This window comes from Armigeres subalbatus, chromosome 1 (genome assembly GCF_024139115.2).
Source record: "Armigeres subalbatus isolate Guangzhou_Male chromosome 1, GZ_Asu_2, whole genome shotgun sequence".
Taxonomy (NCBI): domain Eukaryota; kingdom Metazoa; phylum Arthropoda; class Insecta; order Diptera; family Culicidae; genus Armigeres; species Armigeres subalbatus.
This window is the reverse complement of record NC_085139.1, coordinates 96,820,056-96,839,857: the sequence shown is the minus strand read 5'-3', so window position 1 is coordinate 96,839,857 and position 19,802 is coordinate 96,820,056. Positions and strand designations below refer to the sequence as shown.

Here is a 19,802-nt window from a genome sequence, read left to right as displayed (position 1 = left end):
GAGCGAGTGAATGAGAATGAGTTAGAGCGAGTTAGAGTGAGTGGTGAGAATGAGTTAGAGTGAGTGAGTGAGAATAAGTTAGAGCGAGTGAGTGAGAATGAGTTAGAGCGAGTGAGTGAGAATGAGTTAGAGCGAGTTAGAGCGAGTGGGGAGAATGAGTTAAGGGAGTGAGTGAGAATGAGTTAGAGCGAGTGAGTGAGAATTAGTTAGAGCGAGTGAGTGAGAATGAGTTAGAGAGAGTGAGTGAGAATGAGTTAGAGCGAGTGAGTGAGAATGAGTTAGAGCGAGTGAGTGAGAATAAGTTAGAGTGAGTGAGTGAGAATAAGTTAGAGCGAGTGAGTGAGAATGAGTTAGAGCGAGTGAGTGAGAATGAGTTAAGCGAGTGAGTGAGAATGAGTTAGAGCGAGTGATTGAGAATGAGTTAGAGTGGATCTCACTATGCACTATTTCTCAATTATCTCTGCTCACTTTGCACTTCTCACTTCTTAGTACTCATTTCTCACTTTACTCTTCTCAATTCCCACTTCTCACTATTCATTTCACTTCTCACAACTCATTTTTTCATTTATCATTCTTCACTTCTCACTTCTCATTAGTCACTTTTCACTTTTCTTTTCTCACTCTTCATAAATCACTTCTCGCGCCTCATTCTCACTATTCATTACACTACTCATTTCTCACTACTCAACTCTCACTTTTAATTTTACACTTCTCATTCTCATTACTCATTGCTCATTGCTTACTTACTCATTTTTTCATTTCTCGCTTATCATTCGTTAGTTTTCTCTTCACACTTCTCACATTTCTCAATTTTCACTATCCACTTCACTAAATTCATCCCATAATAAATTTCCGTCATAGATTACACATTTCCCGTGCGGAATCAATTCAAACGGAATTGTTTCCCCGCGGGATTTGCATCTCTACACATGGGATTTTTATCCGTACTCTTTTCCCGCGATTGAGTTTACACTTCAGGAAAATATTTTTTCGTGTAGACTTCTAGTCCTGTCACGGGAAACGCAAATCCCGCTCCCATTTAAATTACATGGGAGACCAAATCCCGGGACACGTTTTCCGAACTGTAAACCAGCCTTAACTGGTACCAAATATTTTTCTCGAAAAAGTTCCCACTTTTGAGAAAATCCGCGTTAAATGTCTTTCGCCGTACAATTTTTTGGCGGTTAACTAATGCTGGCTATTTACGCATATACGATAGCGCCTGGATGCTGGCAGCGGCGGATAGGAAACCAGCCACTGCTAATAATTCATTGATATGAAAATATCTATATATAATTCATTGATATGATTTCCGTTTTACTTTTATCAACAACATATCACAAAATTTGTGTTATTTAGGGTCAATTTCTTCACCTCCGCTTAGGCGCTAAACCAGGTTTAAACGTATGGGTAAGCACCGGTTAAGAGTTAAGCGAAGGTGAAGAAATTGGCCCTAACAAATAAGGTTTTGACGAGTAGAGCTTAGCGCTCTTAAGCGATGTCAAACCATCGTTTAAATTGAACCTCGCTTATCTTAAACGTGACGTTTGATAAGCCACGTTTAGTAGTTGAGTGAGGGTGAAGAAATCGAAAAAATACTAAACCAAGTTTAAAAATTGTTTAAACCTCGTTTAATTTTTAAGTGCAGGTGAAGAAATTGGCCCTAAAAGCACCTCGAGGAATTGACCCAGATCGAAAGTGCGCACTCCTTAGCACTGTTTTACCGGTAACTGCTGATGCCAAAAAACAATTTTGGAAAGAACTACCCAGCATGACATGAAATTTACATGTCGTTTTTTTGCTTTCTCATACATTTTACATGAAATAAATTCGTTCATTATATCTAAAATAACCTATTTATTATGTATGTAATTAATTTTGACCAATCATGAATGTCTAATTGATGTACTTTGCTGATCTAATGACAAAAATACTCTTCTGATCATCATTCGCTCGCGTCGAAGAATGGTTTAAGGAGGAATTTCGTAACACAAGAGCTACAAGAATATTCATATATTTTTTTTAAAAGCCACAAACAGCTTTCTTGAATGGAAAACATTTAATATTTCACATTATTACAAGAAAAGTTACAGATGGGACTGTTATGCTGCAATTTATAAGATGGGACAAAATGACTTGATATTTTTCTCATGTTTTGTAAAACAAACTCCCTCTTTTTATCAATTTATCATAAAGTTTAGCATTGTAATAAGCGAATTAAACAACCAGATTATTTTTTCGGATGGATTTTTATTCGGCAGCTAAATAAAATTTCCATTTAAAATTAGAAATTTTCCATAAACAATTAGGAAATTGCCAATAAAAAAATCAGGGTATGAGCAATAAATAATTATAAAATTTCCACAAATAAAACAAAATTTCCATAAACTATTAAGAATTTTCCACAAAACAAAAATAAATAAGCACTTTTAAAAGCAAAAATAGCAATTATAAAAGAAGAATTTTCCATAAAGAAATGAAAATGTTCCACGAAAAAAATACAAAATTTCCATAAATAAATCAATATTAGCAATAAACAATTACAAAATTTTCCACAAAATAAATATTTTTTTTCCATAAAAAAATAAAAATTTTCCACAAAATAATCAATAAAGAGCAATAAAATAATAAGAAAATTTCCATTAAAAACTACAAGAAAGCAATAAAGCTGATGAAATTTTACATGAACTTTAAACGCTTTTAAAGAAGGGGTCGTCTATGGAAAAAAGCACAGTTTGATTGCTTTTTTATATTTCTTTATGGAAATTTTCTTTTTTTTTTTGCTTTTTTTTTATTGATCATTTCGTGGAAAATTTTTATTTTGTTATGGAAAAAATATATTTATTTTGTGGAAAATTTTGTGATTGTTTATTGCTAATATTGATTTATTTATGGAAATTTTTTATTTTTTTTCGTGGAACATTTTTAATTCTTTATGGAAAATTCTTCTTTTATAATTGCTATTTTTGCTTTTAAAAGTGCTTATATATTTTTGTTTTGTGGAAAATTTTTAATTGTTAATGGAAATTTTGTTTTATTTGTGGAAATTTTATATTTATTTATTGCTCATACCCTGATTTCTTTATTGGCAATTTTCTATTTTCTTATGGGAATTTTCTAATTGTTTAGGGGGAGTATTTATTTTAGTCATTTTTATTCTTTTCTTCAGCACACGCGGTTTTTCAGTTTAACATTTCAGAGTCTAATGATCCAAGGTCTTTTCAAAAAGGACTTTTTTCCACACACTGAACAACACGCTAAATCGTAACGGATTACACTCTGAATGGAAATCAAACATAACAGAAGCACGACAATCGTAGCTTGGATGGTTTGAATACACACATAAATCGGAATACACGGAACACTACAGCATAAGTTATGACGATTCCAACAAATAACTCAAAATTGGTAAAAAGTCGAATGGGACAACTATGCCGCACACGGCAGGCTTCCTCGTGCAATTTTTTTCGAATGCCATCTTTTCTGTTTCTTCTTCTTCATGCAACATTAGACTGCAACCTTAGGATGCAAATCGGATAATGCAAAGTCTTTGAAAGTGTGTACTAAAATTTGCACACAAACGCGGCACTTGTGGTGAAGACTAGCGAGAAGGGTATCTGCGAGCAATAAGGATAGCTCCGGAACTGCAGGACTTCGGTGCCGACGTACAGAGAATCAGGCACACACGAGCGGGCGGCATGATCTTTGAGCTGAAAAAGGATTCGAAGAATAAGAGCTCATCAAGCAAGGAGCTAATGTAGAAAGTTGTGGGCGATAGGGCGCAGGTGAGAGCTATGAAGCGAACTTCAAATGCATGGATCTGGATCAGTTTACTACGACAGTTTGGGTAACCACCGCAATGAAGGAGCAACTCAAGGCCAGACAGTTTCCCCTCCGCCTTTCTCAAAAGACACATTGAAGGATTGATGACTCCTCTGCTGTGCATCTTTCGTAGATCTATTGCAAGCGGCATTTTCCCTTCCTGTTGGAAGTCAGCGAACATGTTTCCGGTCTACAAGAAGGGAAATAAACGAGACGTCGACAATTACCGTGGTATCACCTCTTTGAGCGCTATTTCGAAACTATTCGAACTCGTGGTCATGGAACCACTACATGCCCATTGTAAGCAACATATCAGCGATGACCAACACGGCTTTATGTCTGGACGTTCAACAGCTTCAAATCTCCTATGCCTAACTTCCTATATAACGGAAAGTATGGTCAGTCATGCTCAAACTGACGTCATTTATACTGACCTGTCTGCTGCCTTCGACATGGTAAACCACGATATTGCGATTGCGAAAATGGAAAGATTTGGCGTCAACGGCAGACTTCTGGAATGGTTTCGTTCGTACATGTCAGGTCGAGAGCTAAGTGTTATCATTGGAGATGATCAAGCACCTCCGTTCATTTCCACATCAGGCATCCCGCAAGGCAGCCATCTGGGACCTTTGATTTTTCTCCTGTATTTTAACGATGTGCACCTCCTTCTTAGAACTCCACGACTATCCTACGCTGGTGACCTCAAGATTTATCTACAAATCGGATCAATTGAAGATTGTATTTTGCTTCAGCAACAGCTACATACTAGTTTTCGATGAATGGTGTAAAACCGTATGATTGTCAACCCGGAAAAATGCTCGGCTATCTTTTTCTCACGGAAAAAAGATGCCATCCAATTCAGCTACCGACTGCAGGATACTTTAAGCGAACGCGTAAGCGAAGTGAAAGGCCTAGGAGTGATTTTGGACTCTCAACTAACGTTTAAACAACATGTCTCCTATATTGTGGATAAGGCTTCCCGTACGTTGGGGTGTATATTCAGGATTGATTTTAGAATACTGCTCGGAAGTCTGGAGTCCGAACTATAATAATGGCGTTGAAAGGATTGAAGGTGTCGTTTGTTACGCTTTGCGCTTCGTAGATTGCAATCGGTTCCCGAGAACGATCGAAATCAGCCTGAAAGTCATTCAGACCTTGGCGCCATTGGAGGTACCAAGCCGCTGAATGATATTTGGTCGCTGAGGACGTCGGTAAGCCACAGTTACCGGCCATCGGTAAGTCAACCAGCGGAATCACCAGGTGGGCGTCAAGCCTTGAATCTTTAGTCCCTTATCATTGACTCACAACCAATAAACCATTAATCAAAAGGCAGCAGCGAATCTTCGTGCGCCCGGGAGAAATTGATCTGCATCTTTCAAATCCCAACGAGCAGCTGCGAGCTTCATTCGTGCTCAACTCCTAATCCGAACACAGTTGAAAACGTACATCTTACAGTTCGTAGATGGTAGATCTTCTTGAAAAAGGGTTTCTAATTGCAGACTCTACGTCTTTATGAGCCTTCTGAAAATTCGTAAAATAAATTTGTATCTTTAATGCCTTGATAGCTGAACAGGCCATAAGACTACAAAAAAAAAACAGGATAATTTTTCTTCATAAAAACAAATGAAAGACAAAGTTCAGTGCGAGTTGGCTCTTGTTTCGGACGGCAGAACGATCACGCGATTTGCCGAAATTTTGTGTTCTGCATTACGCGGCCGGTAATAAAGTTAATTAGTTCAGTGCGTGTTGGCTCTTGTTTCGGACGGCAGAACGATCACGCGATTTGCCGAAATTTCGTGTTCTGCATTGCGCGGCCGTCAGTGCCTGTTTTGTCGTGTTTCTGCTCAGTAAGCAGATAGTTCGCGCGGCCGAGTGAGTAAACAATTGGTGCGTGATCGGACGTGTTTCAGGTAGGATTTAGAACATTCGTAGAATCCGAGTTTTTGGTTCTGATGTTAATGTTCAGTGAATAAGTGTGCGGTTGGACGTGTTTTGTATATAATGCGAAACATTTGTAAAATCCAGGCTACTTTGTCCTCCTTTGGACGGTTCGTAAGTAAATTGATGAATATATTTTAATATTTTTTCAGCATATACTGTTATTGACAAACGCTCTATATTGTCGAATAGAGCTCCCTATTATTCACCTTACCCACTAACACAAATTTTCCTTCCCGAGACATCTATGAAGGTAGTATGGGTTCCCTGCATCTTCACTAGAAGATGTTGAACTAACGTTCCTTCCCTTCCTTCCGTGATTGTGAGGACGTGGGCATGTATACAACTGCTACTGTATAGGAAAAGGTACTAATCCCAAGTACCAATTTGCGGCAATATACAGTAGATTGCTCAATTGAGCATTGAATAGCCACCCACGATTAGTACAATCACATATGCTATGCTATGCTAACTCCCAATCCGAACACAGTTCAACAGATGAACAAACACGAATAAGTGGGATAATACTGATTTTGACCATGCATCGGTACTTAAGTTCAAACATATTTTTGCTTCTTCTTATGAGTTCCGAATTCGTTTTTGTATAGAGATCTGATTTCATTGCGTTTGGCATTTCCGAATCTCACCTTTACACAGAGATCTAATCAGTCAGAGGGTTCAGCAGATCCACCAAATTCGTATCCGCTTCATTCCTAATTAATCAGCGCTCTGGAGCTTGGAGATTCATGTCGTCAGCTGCGAAAACCAGCCTAAGGTTGAGTTACGTTTTTACAATTTACTCCATTGACTCCATCCAAAAGGAGCAAAAAATGGATCGTCTAAAAGCAAATTATAGTCGTTCCATACTCTTCCGACCATCACTCATAAGTATTAACAAGAATAGTAAGAACCAGCACATTGTGGTAGATCTTACTCCGTAATGCAACACGAAGAGTGTCTACCCAGCATTACAGGCTCCGTTAACTGCCTGGCTTATTGTTTCACCCCCCAGGTCATTCATCCCCTCAGCACGGGTCGCCTGACACCTTGGGATTCGGGGTTAGGGACGCCATATTGTCAGCTTCAGTGTTGCACCGATATTACCGGATTTACACCGTTACGCACTACTTCAGAGTATCCATATCCCAGCGTAACGGGACGCGCAGTCGGTTAGTGTTACCCACGGCAGTACCACAAGTGATCAATTATCGTGACCCTTAGAATGCGGTTTGGTCTCCCGGAGTTGCTGATCAACGCGTTACTGCGAAAGGTGCGGGATATTCCGACTCCGAAGTCTGACAAGCTTGAAGGACTCATCGAATTCGGAATGGCGGTGCCGGCATTATGTGACCGCATAGAAGCAGCGGATGAACGCGTTCAACTGTCTAACCCTTCACTACTGCAGGAGCTTGTCGTAAAACTTCCGGCAGACCAGCGGATGATGTGGGCAGGGTACAAACGTGGTTTCCATCAAGTTAATTTTGAAAAAAATTCGGCCGTTACATGACATCGATGGTGGAGGATTCGACAAGTGTGGTTACTTTCGAACCAGAGGTAAAACGGAGTAGCGCTCGTGATCGTTCGAAGCATGAGGGATTCGTCAATTATCATGCTAAATGAGCATCTAGCAGCAGGGTTGTGCTGAATCATTCTCACACGATAATGATTGGAGTTATCATTTGATTACTGCTCAGGTGTGAGAAGTAGGCGAGTTGTCCTCGGCGATAACTTTTCAAATTTTGGAATCAATTGATAATAAACCCAAAATTATCAATTAAATGTAAACCTTTCCAATACAAATTTAATGTCAACAATGAAGGTCAATCTGATGCTTGGCATTGTGTTTTATTGTTATGTAGAGAAATAAGTTCAAAAAGTAACGGTAAGTGCTTAAATCGAGATACAATTGTCGAACGATTCTCACTCGCTAGCGAGTTTTTATCAATTGATAATTTGGATTTGTGATCGCATGAGAGTGTTGCTCATCCTCGATTATTTGAAAATTTGATTTTTCCCATGCCTGTCTAGCAGATCACTGAGTGATACGAAGGAGCTGCCAAATATACTCGATTGTGTCTATTTTAAATGCAGTGGGCACCGTGCGAGACTGCAATTCGTTCAAACAGTTGAGTGTCAACGATCGCTGGCGTAGGATTCGCGAGCTCGCTCTATGCCAAAGTTGCCTCTTCAGTCATGGACGAAGGGCGTGCCGAGCTCGGAAGATTTGCGATACTGATGGTTGTCGATAGAGTCACCATAAACTTCTACATTCTTTCGCTGGACCTCCAAAGCTGTCCGCTCCACGAGTTCAAGTAGTCGAGAACCATACCCATCGTCTCCTGACATCTTCCATTATGTTTCGAATCGTTCCGTTTACTCTACACGGAGCTAATAGTTCTATCACAGATAACAGATATTGAAGCTAGAACAAATTTTATTGAAAATCCTGTGTAAACTTTTGAATTGATATACGTTGGCCCACTACTGCCATCTACTCAACTGATTGCGGCTGTACATAAGGATGCAGCTGATTAACAACCGTCGAACGCAGCCAATGCATTTGACAGCCGCATTCGGGCTGCGTTTTCAATAACAATGATCTTTGCGCCATCTCCAATCGATTGCCAAACGCGGTCCAAATTTAAAATACATTTGAATTAACGGTTGCGGATGTTTACACACGTATCGGATGTCAGCCTCAATATCTGTTATCTGTGGTTCTATCAACACTTTTGATTTCCTTGAAAGTGCATAGGCACCTGAAACGTATTCTAATCGCAAGCTACCAGAATGCAGTTCCCAAGATTCTCATCGGTGTGGATAATGTGCGCCTCGCGGTGCCACTGAAAGTTAGGGGCTTCGAGGAAATAATAATCACATATCGTATAGCTTCCATGTTTGTGGATGTCTCTGCGATGAAACGCTTCACGAAGCAGTAAAAAGTTTTTTCGCCGCAGAAGAAACGGGAACAACAGTGACGGAAATCCCGATGTCTACGGAGGACGAACAAGCGTTAACTGTAATGGATCGCGATACGGAACTGAAGGAGAATCTCCACCGGCAAATACGAGAATACAAACACGCTACGCACACAAGGTCATGAAAGCAGAATTGGAAGCAGCGGACCCTAGGAGGGTGTGGTATCTTTAAGTAGGAGCGGTGATAACCCAACAAACAATTTAAGCTGAATAAGCTAGTTTTTTAGCTGAAAAATACTGTTTTGGGTTGAATATGCGCTGTTTGAGCTCCCAATGTTTGTTAGGAAATCCCAAGAAACCCAACAAGTTGCGTGTAATCTGGGATGCAGTAGTCAAAGTCGATGGGGTATCATTGAGTAGCGCACTCCTCAAAGGCCCGGATCACCTTTCTTCTCTTCCGGCTATTTTTTCGATTCCGGCTTTATCAGGTGGCGATCAGTTCGAACATCCAGGAAATGTTTCACCAAGTTAGAATCCGTGAAGAAGATAAGAACTCTCAATGATTTCTTTGGTGTGCTGACCCATTTATGAAACCAGAAGTCCACTTGATGAATGTCGTTACCTTCTATAGCACTTGCTTGCCAGCTTCGGCGTAATTCGTCAAAAATTGAAACGCGGAGCTGCATCGACAACTGTATCCAGAAGCAGCGAAAGCGATCGTCAACAACCATTACGTCAACGATTATCTGGCCAGTTTTGGTACAGCCTAAGAGGAAGCAGTGCAGGTAGTACGAGACTTTCAACTCGTACACGCCTCGTAAACTGGGACAGAGCCGCCTCGCAGCTTAGTGTTCATTAAGCACTTCCACAGTCTATAACTGCGAGGTAAAAATTACCATTTTTTGCATTCGTATATCATGAGGCTAACGATGATACTTTTATGCCCAGGGAAGTCGAGACAATTTCCAATCCGAAAATTGCTTAGACCTGCACCGGGAATTGATCCCAGCCACCCTTAGCATGATCTTGCTTTGTAGCCGCGCGTCTTACCGTCATAGAGAAAATCACGATAATTGGAATTACAAGAACGGTGTTCTGGACGGACTCCAGAACGGCACTGGCATGGATCCGAGCAGACCCCAGAAGTTCATCTATTTAGTTTATATCTAAACAGATAACATTGGATCAACATCCCCGTAACGCTGGGTAGACACCTTTGCGTGGTGACCCAACGAATACCTTCCCCAATATCCAACTCCGTGGTACTTATGAGGGTGTCGCTGAGTCGGAGGCCTCTCGTTAAGTAAGTACTACATCAACACTTCCTTCCCCTCCCTAGTTACGGTGAAGATGGGCGTGGCCAGGAGTAGTAATCCTAATTCTTTTGAAATTTTTATCCTAGATTGAAATCGAGGACCACACCCACCTTGATTTCAGATAGCAATCTGGATAAGTATTTCAAAAGAAAAACATGAGTATCACTAGTGTCCAATCTACGAAGTACACCGTAACTATGCTATGCTAAACAGATAACACTGGATCAACAATTTGACGTCACAATACACGATCCAAGGCCGCATATCTCCATCATCGAATGCGCCTCACGCTCGCCAAGTCGTTTTGCACCTGGTCTGCCAGTCTTGCTCGTTGTGCTCCACGCCGTCTCGTACCTGCCGGATCGGAAACGAACACCATCTTTGCAGGGTTGCTGTCCGGCATGCTTGCAACATATCCTGCCCATCTGCTCATGGTTCATTCTTCGCCGCCACACACCGTCTTCTTGCATGCCGTCAAAGATGGTCCTAAAAGCACCCGTCTCTCGAATACTTCGAGTGCTTGCAAGTCTTCCTCGAGCATTGTCCATGTTTCATGTCCGAAAAGCATACCGGTCTTATCAGCGTCTTGTACATGACACATTTGATTTTTTAGTTTATGGGTCCTGTACACCTTCGGTGGTGCAAAGGGCCGACTTGAAAGATCTCCATCCTGAGCGTTGCCCGGCTATCGCTTTAACCTGTTGCCAGGTTAGATTTCGGTCGACTTCTTTTATTTCTTTATTGAGGCTTCGCCGCCATGAGCCTCTGGGTCTGCCTCTGCTGCGATGTCCCGCTGGGTTCTAGTCTAATGCTTGTTTACAGATTTCGTTTCCGCCCCTACGTAGAGTGTGGCCGACCAAGCCCCACTTCCGATCCCGAATTTCTGTTGCTATCGGCCTCTGGTGACAACGACGATGGAGCTCGTTGTTTGAGATCCAGTTGTGAGGCCACCAGGCCCGAATTATATACCGCAGGCATCTGTTAATGAACACCTGCAGCCGTTGAGTGTTCTCCACTGATACACACCATGTTTCGCTAGCGTATAACAGCACAGATTTCACGTTAGAGTTGAAAATTCGTATTTTGGTGCGTTCACTTATCTGCCTGTTTTTCCAGATATTTCTTAAACTCGCAAAGGCAGCCCTTGCTTTCTTTATCCGTGCGCCTATGTCGATCTTGGTACCGCCGTCTGACGCCATTTGGCTACCAAGATATTGGAAGCTTTCAACATTCTCCACTGGTTGCCCGGCTACTGTGAAACTGGAAGGAGTCACCGTGTTTACATCCAACGATTTGGTTTTGTTGACGTTGATGACTAAACCTGCCGAAGATGAGCACTCGGCAAGATCGTTGAGCTTACTCTGCATATCAGAGCGCCGTTGCGCGAGGAGTGCAACATCATCCGCCAATTCGAAGTCATTCAGGTGCTCCATGGTTATAGGCTGCCATAACAGCCCGCGGTTGGTGCGGTGGAGAATCTTTTTTGACCGCAGTTTCTTCTGGAGCCCGTAGAAGGACCGACTTCCACAGATGATGCGCTTTCGCATTTCACGACTAACATTGTTATCAGTCGTTAGCAAGGATCCACGGTAGACGAATTCATCGATCACCTCGAAGATATCCCCGTCTATCATAACACTGCTTCTTGATCCAACTTTTGTTGCTTCACGTTTCAGGCGAGTGTACAGTTCTGCCACCTTTGCAAATGTTAGACCGACAATTTCCATGTCATCCGCGAAACAAATAAATTGACTGGATCTGCTAGACATCGTACCCCAGCTGTTACACCCGGCGCTTTGCATGACACTTTCTAGCGCAATGTTGAACAACAGGCACGAAGTCCATCATCTTGTCTTAGTCCCAGGCGCGATTCGAATGAACTGGAGTGTTCAACCGAAATTTTCAGGAAGCTGGTGGATGGCATCATCAACTTCCCTCAACTCCCTTGGTTGGCCTCCATTGTCCGCTGAACTGACGTAGTCATTTCCTCCGCTACCTTGATTTCATTGCCTCTACTCTCAGCGCCATTTAAATGTTCTTCGTAGTGCTGCTTCCACCTTTCCATCATCACACGTTTCTCCGTCAAGATGCTCCCATTTCTATCCCTGCACATTTCGGTTCGCGGCTCGAGGCCTTTGGGGGATGCGTTGAGCTTCTGATAGAACTTGCGTGTTTCTTGAGAATGGCACAGCTGTTCCATCTCCTCGCACTCTGCTTCTTCCAGGCGGCATTTCTTCTCCTGGAAAAGGCGGTTCTGCTGTCTTCGCTTCCGTCTATAACGTTCCACATTCTGAGGGCGCTGCTGGGTACCTTGCTGCAGCGCGTCCGCCCGCGTTGCGTCCTTCTCCTCCAGAATCTGGCTGCACTCTTCGTAGAACCAATCGTTCCGTCGACTTCGTCCTACATACCCGACGTTGTTCTCCTCTGCGTCGTTAATTGCTGCTTTGACTGTATTGCAGTGCAGCAGTCCTCAAGCGGGGCCCCATCGAGCTCACCCTCGCGAATTGCAAAATAAATCAGTATTGGGGTAATTTGACACTGGGGGATAAATTTATCCCCCAAAAAAGAACGAACAGGCAAACCTGTCAAAATCCATAGTAAAAAAAATTGGATGTCGGTCCTCTGGTTGCTTCAGTCGCTCTAGGTCGAACCGCGGCGGCCGTCGGTATCGAACTTTGCTGATGACGGATAGTGTTGGGCGCAGTTTAACCATCACCAGATAGTGGTCAGAGTCGATGTTAGCCGCACGATGTGTCCTGACGTCGATAATGTCGTAGAAGTGCCGTCCACAATCAGGACGTGGTTGATTTGTGATTCTGTCTGCAGTGGTGATTTCCATGTGTACCGATAAGGGATGCTGTGTTGGAAGGTGCCTAATCCTATTTTCAAATATTCTATGATCCTTGCTCGTTTTGTCTCGAAGGAGTGACGAATTTTGTCTCATATAAGTAGTAGAAACATCTTTAATAGTCGCATTAATAGTGGATTTATGGATGCGTGTTTTTCTGTTCCGTTCCAGTGTTCGTCGGTAACATACCGCGTGTGGCCCAAACCGAGGATATCATTGCCTACTTCAACAACTTCGGCACCGTTATCGATTACTCTCGGATAGAAAAGAAGAGCTGCATCCTGCGTAAATCGGCCATCATCAGCTTTGTGGATAAAAAGCACGCGCGGAATGCATATTGCCAGCAGCCCCATTATCTGGAGGGAAGTTTGCTGGGTGTGCACTTAATGGATGGACCACCCATGAGCAAATCGAACAGATGTCAATTGTTAACCGTGAAGGTCCGCACTAAATGTAAGCATATGATTGCATGTCGATTTGAACAACTTTTAATTGCTTTTTAAAACTACAGATTTAACCGATGATGAAATTCGCGATGAGCTGCAGAAAGTGATAAATATAGTCTACGACTTGCGATTCGATGCGTTCAATGACCGCGCCAACTATGTGGCATATTATAAAGACTTGAAGCATAAAGGAGTCACATCCCAGAACTGGTTAACAATACATCATATCAATGATGAGCCTATAAAAATTATTCGTAAGTGAAAGGTTAGGAAATGTGTTCCATATCACTGTATTTTTTTGTTTTAGCTGGATATGAGAGAGAAGGCGCTTCTGATGACGATGCTTTTGATCAGAAGATCACTTCTCCGCACCGTCAACAGAAGGAAAGTTTTTTGGGATATGTGGTATATACTGAGACACTAAAAAAAGACATGGAAATGCACACCAGACTATTGGGCGAACAACACGTTCCTTACAAATCTTTTTATAACGAACAATCAGGTAATTTTAGAATGCATATAGAATGTAATTACTAGTCATATTGTTTCAACAGAGCCAGACGCGAGGATGCTTTTTAATTTTTATTTAAATCGTTCAAAGAATATCACAAATAAAATAAGGCAATAAATTGTTGTTTCAGTACAAATCAACAACGTTGCAAGGGAAACACGCCTGGTGGATTTCCAAGATCTGTTCATCAAATGTGGGGACATCGAATACTATCGCGAACTATACCTGGAGGAAGATGGTAGCAAAATTTGTTTTATAAAATTCAATATTGATCTTGCTGCGGATTTAGCTTGCACCTATAACCAACGAATGCTACACAGCAAACGGATTCTGGTTCATCGAGCGAAGGAAACTTTAGCGTCAGAATGGGATTGTACAGTATTACTGGAGAGACTCAATCCGATGACAAACGCGGAAAATATCCATGATGCCTTCTCGACAGTCGGCACTGTCAAGTACGTTCAAAAGCAATCGCCATTTACGGCAATCGTGTGCTTCAAGGACGCCGAAAGTGTTTCCGGAGCGATGAGCGTGACTTCCGTTCCCTATTCGAACCATATCATGGTGAACCCCTGTCGTGAAGGTATTGGTTTATGCAGTAGAATATAATAATTGGTACAAACTAATTAACTTAAATTTCAGAGTACAACTACAGTTTCTACGGTAATTTTTCTTGTCAGGAGCAGATTTTCTCGGTGGATCAGATACTCGTTGCGTTGAAACCTCGCATATTGCCGGAATTCCACCAACTGGAAATAGAACGCCGTAATGAAGACTTCGACAATGAAAACGCCAGCACAAACGAGAAGCGAAGTCAACCTACAGAAGCGGACGATGAAGATGAGGAAGAGCTTCCAGCTCAACCCAAACGTGCCCGTTTGGATGCACCAAATGTACAAATTCAACACTCAGATGCGTTCGATTATGGATCGGGCCACTCTCGTGATGAACTGGTACCGCAGCACAGAATAGAACCAATTATCACTACGGTGAATCCCAACTATGAGGTAGATCAGCGACACGCAAATCCCGGATTCGACAATATGCATCGCCAGCACATCGGTGGAATGGGACGAATGCCGGGACCGTCCCAGCCACCTGAGTGGCAAATGCAACAACGGATCGCAGCTAGGGCATATAATGCTGGACCCTCTTTCCAACAGCCTCGTCCCCTAGATGGTCCACGACGGCAGCCCATGGGTTTTTATCGACCACCTTTTTATGATTGAGAGAAAAGAGTAACGTTTTCTTGTTGCCTCTGGAATATATTGAAATTTGAATATATTTTCATTTTCAAAAAAAAAATACCGATTCCATAGCAAACGTGAATCATCTTTATTCAAGACATATCACAGAGCAGTCCAATCCAGAGCAATTAACCAAGCTCTTCAATGTCGAGGCCATTTGTTTTTCGGATAAGCTAGGAGAGGGAAAGCTATCCAAGATTATCCATCGTGCCAATAAGGTCATGATCGTACACGAAGGGAGTCGGGAAATCACGCACTTCTGGTGTGCCCGAGTCCACCTTTCTTATGAGGATTCACAGACTCGATCACTTGGTCTGTAATAAGTCCAGAAGTTGGAAGTGTTTAGTGGTAAGTATATGTACTTTTTAAGTGACGTCAAGTGTTACCATAGATAACAGATATTGAGGCTAGTATCCGATACGTATGTAAACATCTGGAACCGTTGATTCAAATGTATTCACGGCGTGTTTGGTAGAATAATATTATCACAATAAAATAAGCATCAATAAAGGTTCAACTATACGTGAAAATATAGCTTCTCATCTTTCATTTCCTGGATATTTAAAAAAAATCTACCGAGGGGTCTCGAACAACATTGTTTTCTATTCCTAATGGAACATGCTTTCTAATCTAATACCAGCCGCCAGTCACGAGTCACTCCCAAGTGAGTCTTTCTTTCATTTTTTAACCATTTTTCTTTAATCAAATGCAATAAATGAATATTCTTCTTATTATTTTATTTTAAACCTTATTTCAAAGGCTACGATGTGTAGAAGCATAACGGAGCCGAAATTATTAAATTCAACATTTGGCTAGCAAACATTACCGCTTCGCAATGGTTAAACCATTGACGAATACATAGACGGAGGGGTGGCCATTTTTCCGGGCACCACTATATACCCCTGGGGAGTGACGGATTACAATTATTACAATCACTCGACCATTGAGAAGCCCCTCAATTCGAACCATGAAAACAAAAATGAAAATGACAACAGTTGTCATTTTCATTTTTGTTTTCATCTGAAAACCGATCGCACATCCGAGTCCAACGGTTGTTCTCGTTTCCGATATGGAATTGGCGATTAAAGCATTGACGAATACATAGACGGAGTGGTGGCCATTTTTTCGGGCACCACTATATACCCCTGGGGAGTGACGGATTACAATTATTACAATCACTCGACCATTGAGAAGCCCCTCAATCCAAATCACGTCAGTTTGACAACAGTTGTCATTTCCATTTTTGTTTACCTCCTGTTTCTGATTCAAAAATCAATGAATCGAGACGAGTTTGTTTAATCACGGTGGAAACCAATGTTCTGAAGCCAAAACAAGAAACACAACAGCGGTACACTCGAGGTCGGGGAGTGAAACGTACCAGCAATGGCGCTAAAGTGGTACCCACCAAGAAAATTCATCCTCGAGCGATTCCCGACCCGGATCCGCCGGTTCAATACATTTCGTCGGTAATTGTGGATGGTCAGGATGTTTACTATACATACTCAAAAAGTAGGCGACGATAGTTCGGAAGCAATTGGATTAACGGAGGAGGAGGATGCCTGCGATTGTGTCGTTAGACGTTGATGGGACCTACACGGACGACGCGCCGGAGGGGTAAGAGCAGCTGCTGAAGGATGAGCAAGAGTACTATAATGTTGAACCGCTGGAGTCAGATGTTTGTTTAATCTGCTTGAGTTGTCGGACCTCAAGGACCACATTGTGGACGCACGACGGATTGAAGAGCAGATCAAAGATATGGCATGTGAATATTGTAACAGAATATTTTCGGATATTAAGACCCTGGGCCTGGACCGACACATCGGTAAAATACACTTCACAGGATCACCTCAATGGACACACTGGGGATCGTGTTTACCAATGCGGTGAATGCAAAGATCAGCGTATGCCTTCCGGATGGGATGTCTGGTGCACAAAATCTTCGACCATGTGAAGCTGAACGGCGTATACGTGTGCCCCGGGCTGTCGAGCGGCACAAGTACCGGCACAGCCGAGTACTGCACCAGTAGCAGCAACAGCACCAGCACCAGCTAGATCTAATAATGGGACACAGCGGAAGAAGAAATTCCGTCAACGCCGGTAAGACATCTTATTTTTTCAAGGAAAATGAACGAAACAAATTTCTCAATGTTTTTGAAAGCTTCTCCAAAACCGAAACGTGGATCAGTCGCTTTCGTCTGTACCACGAAACAGGAAGAAATTTTAATATTAATTTACGGTAAGCCATTGACATTTCTTTTACAGTTATGTATAGTTTTTTCAAAAGCTCCAGAAACAAGTGAATGTTGTTTCGATTGATTATGTCATATTGATTTTACTTTTGAACACATAGGCTTTGGTCCGATTCGCGAATTAAAATCAAATTAAACTTAAAAATGACAGTTATATATAATTTTCTATAATTTTCATATAATTTTATAATTTTCAAATAACCCTACTCGCAGAGCAAGATTACTTTGACCGATGTTGAATCGTTTTTGATAGATGTTTTGACGGTCTTACTGGGTAGCACCAGCCATTCTTATGAGCGGGGATTTCATAATTTCCGAACTATCACTTTTAAGTTTAATTTGATTTTAATTCGCGAATCGGACCAAAGCCTTAAAAAACAATACAAAGTACGAAAAAGTCCTCTTGAAAGAAATTTATATAAAAAATGAGAATTATATTTCGGTAATTCCTATTTCAAAAAATGGGATTTGGTTCGTTATTTAGAGGGCAGGCCATAGTAATTTATGTATTCAATATGAATGTAATGTTTTTAAACATATCAGGCATAATTTTTCATAAGGACGTATGTAACAAAAGTAAACAAAACGAGATTTTGAATACAACATGACAATCACACGCGACTTTATATAATACTCATCGATTTTACTGATTTTAGATCTTAAAATTTTTTAATACAATCTTTTTACGAATCGACGTATGTAGAATTTTCTATTTTTGAAGTCTCACTGTTACATACGTCGCTTTAACATATGGGAACTAAGAGCGACCATGTGAATATCATGTTGTATTAAAAACCTCGTTTTGTTTACTTTTATTACATACGTCCTTATGAAAAATTATGCTTGAATTTGAATTTAATTAATTATTTATTCATTATTAATGAAAACTATTTTCCAGGTCAACAGGTCAACAGCTTCGTCTTGATGGACGATCGCATAGTTGATGTAATTTCCTTGGAAAAAACTTATTCATCTCGGACAGTCAAATGCCTAAGCAAGCTGATTTGTTTATGCTGGATCTCTGACACTGAGCTGGCGGGTGGATTGGACGACGGACATCTGATGATGTTCAACGTGGACGACGGTGACGAAGAGACTATGAATCACGAGTTAAAGCAAAATTTGCACAATAAACATCCGGTGCCTGCCGACTTGCATGTTGATTACGGAGGCGGATGAATTGGGTTTGCACAAGTACCCTCAGCAGTCAGAGCACAATTGTTATTAATAAAGGTGGAGTTTGGAAGCATTTGATCGGTATGGTCACAGTGGAAACGGAAGACCCCATTCGAGAAGCAAGCAAACAACCGCGTCCTGAAAAATAAAAGAAAAACAAGCGATACGTTCTGGTGAACAAAACCGATAACAATATGAGCACTCCCTTGCCAAATAAACAGAAGGATGATTCACAATTAAAGCCAGAGGGAATCAAAACGCCATTAACTCAGAAAATAAGAAAATGGTAAATAATTTGAAATTAATGATTTATTGGTTTATTATTAATAAAACTGTTTTCAGGTCAAGGAAGGAATTGTGGCCGTACGTGAAAACAGCTGGACAGGCGGTCTCCAGGCGCGCACGTTCCTTATCCACATGAGTTGCGCGTGGCCCATTTCCTCCGGAACTTGAACTTTCTTGTGCCTCAACACGGAACCAAAACCAAAGTCACTACCGAAAAGTTGTTGCACTCAGGATGTTGCACTCACTCATAACCTGCCAATCCAGCTAGTTGACGTAGATGTGGATCAGTAATCCCAGTTGAGTAACCGCGAATCGAATCCGAAATCTGCTGCGTGATCTGGTCAAGCTTCTCAAGATCATCGGGTCCGATCCAAGATACTACCAACAAGGACGACTATCACCGTAATTCAAGCCCAATCAGGAATCGCAGCACTCGAGAACCCGGTTGGAGATCAAGAGATGCGATTAATGCTATGGAGCAGCTACATTAACGTCCGCTGGCAATGCTGTCTTTAGGGCAAACGCCAGCGTTGAAGCCTCGTCATCACCAGCAATTATTGACCTGGAATATAGGATATCGTCAGTAGAAGATTATTACCCAGAATAATATTTAATTCTCGATTTAATTAATAATAAACATGACAGTTTAGTATAGCGTACTTCACTTGGTTCGAATATGTAATGCATTTAACACACATTTAAATATGAAAGAAAACCATCATTTTGAGAAATTCAGTACACATTTAGTTCTGAGAGTAAAATGTTATTTTGAAAGGGTAAATACACATTTAGTTTTAGAGGAAATCGTTATTTTGAAAAGTCGGCTCTTGTCAAAGTTCATTTTGAAGTGACATATTTAGAATTGTAAATTCAACAATCTTATACTTTCTACTGAAAATCACTAACTGATTTTCTTAATTTTACCAACGTTTCTTTCAATTTCACCAACGATTTTTTATTTGTGTGAAGTTAAAGTAATTTTTCATTTGACTTTGATATTATCCCAAATGAATTAAAATAACAAAAACCTCATTTTTATTTTAAAT

The 19,802-nt window shown here is 41.3% G+C and overlaps 1 protein-coding gene and 1 pseudogene across 2 annotated transcripts in view; both read left to right on the top strand.

Moving 5' to 3' along the window:
- LOC134203285 (uncharacterized) overlaps positions 1 to 15,580 on the top strand; it is a 29,078-nt gene extending 13,498 nt beyond the window's left edge. For both annotated transcript variants that reach the window (XM_062678167.1, XM_062678160.1), the window contains exons 8-12: positions 13,014 to 13,295; positions 13,354 to 13,542; positions 13,596 to 13,790; positions 13,930 to 14,382; positions 14,442 to 15,580. In XM_062678167.1, the coding sequence (XP_062534151.1) occupies positions 13,014 to 13,295; positions 13,354 to 13,542; positions 13,596 to 13,790; positions 13,930 to 14,382; positions 14,442 to 15,028 (1,706 nt within the window). In that variant the 3' untranslated portion in view covers positions 15,029 to 15,580. The remainder of the gene's footprint in view (positions 1 to 13,013; positions 13,296 to 13,353; positions 13,543 to 13,595; positions 13,791 to 13,929; positions 14,383 to 14,441) is intronic.
- Positions 15,581 to 16,248: 668 nt separating this feature from the next.
- Positions 16,249 to 19,415, top strand: LOC134203275 (uncharacterized; annotated as a pseudogene).
- The last annotated feature ends 387 nt before the right edge of the window (positions 19,416 to 19,802 follow it).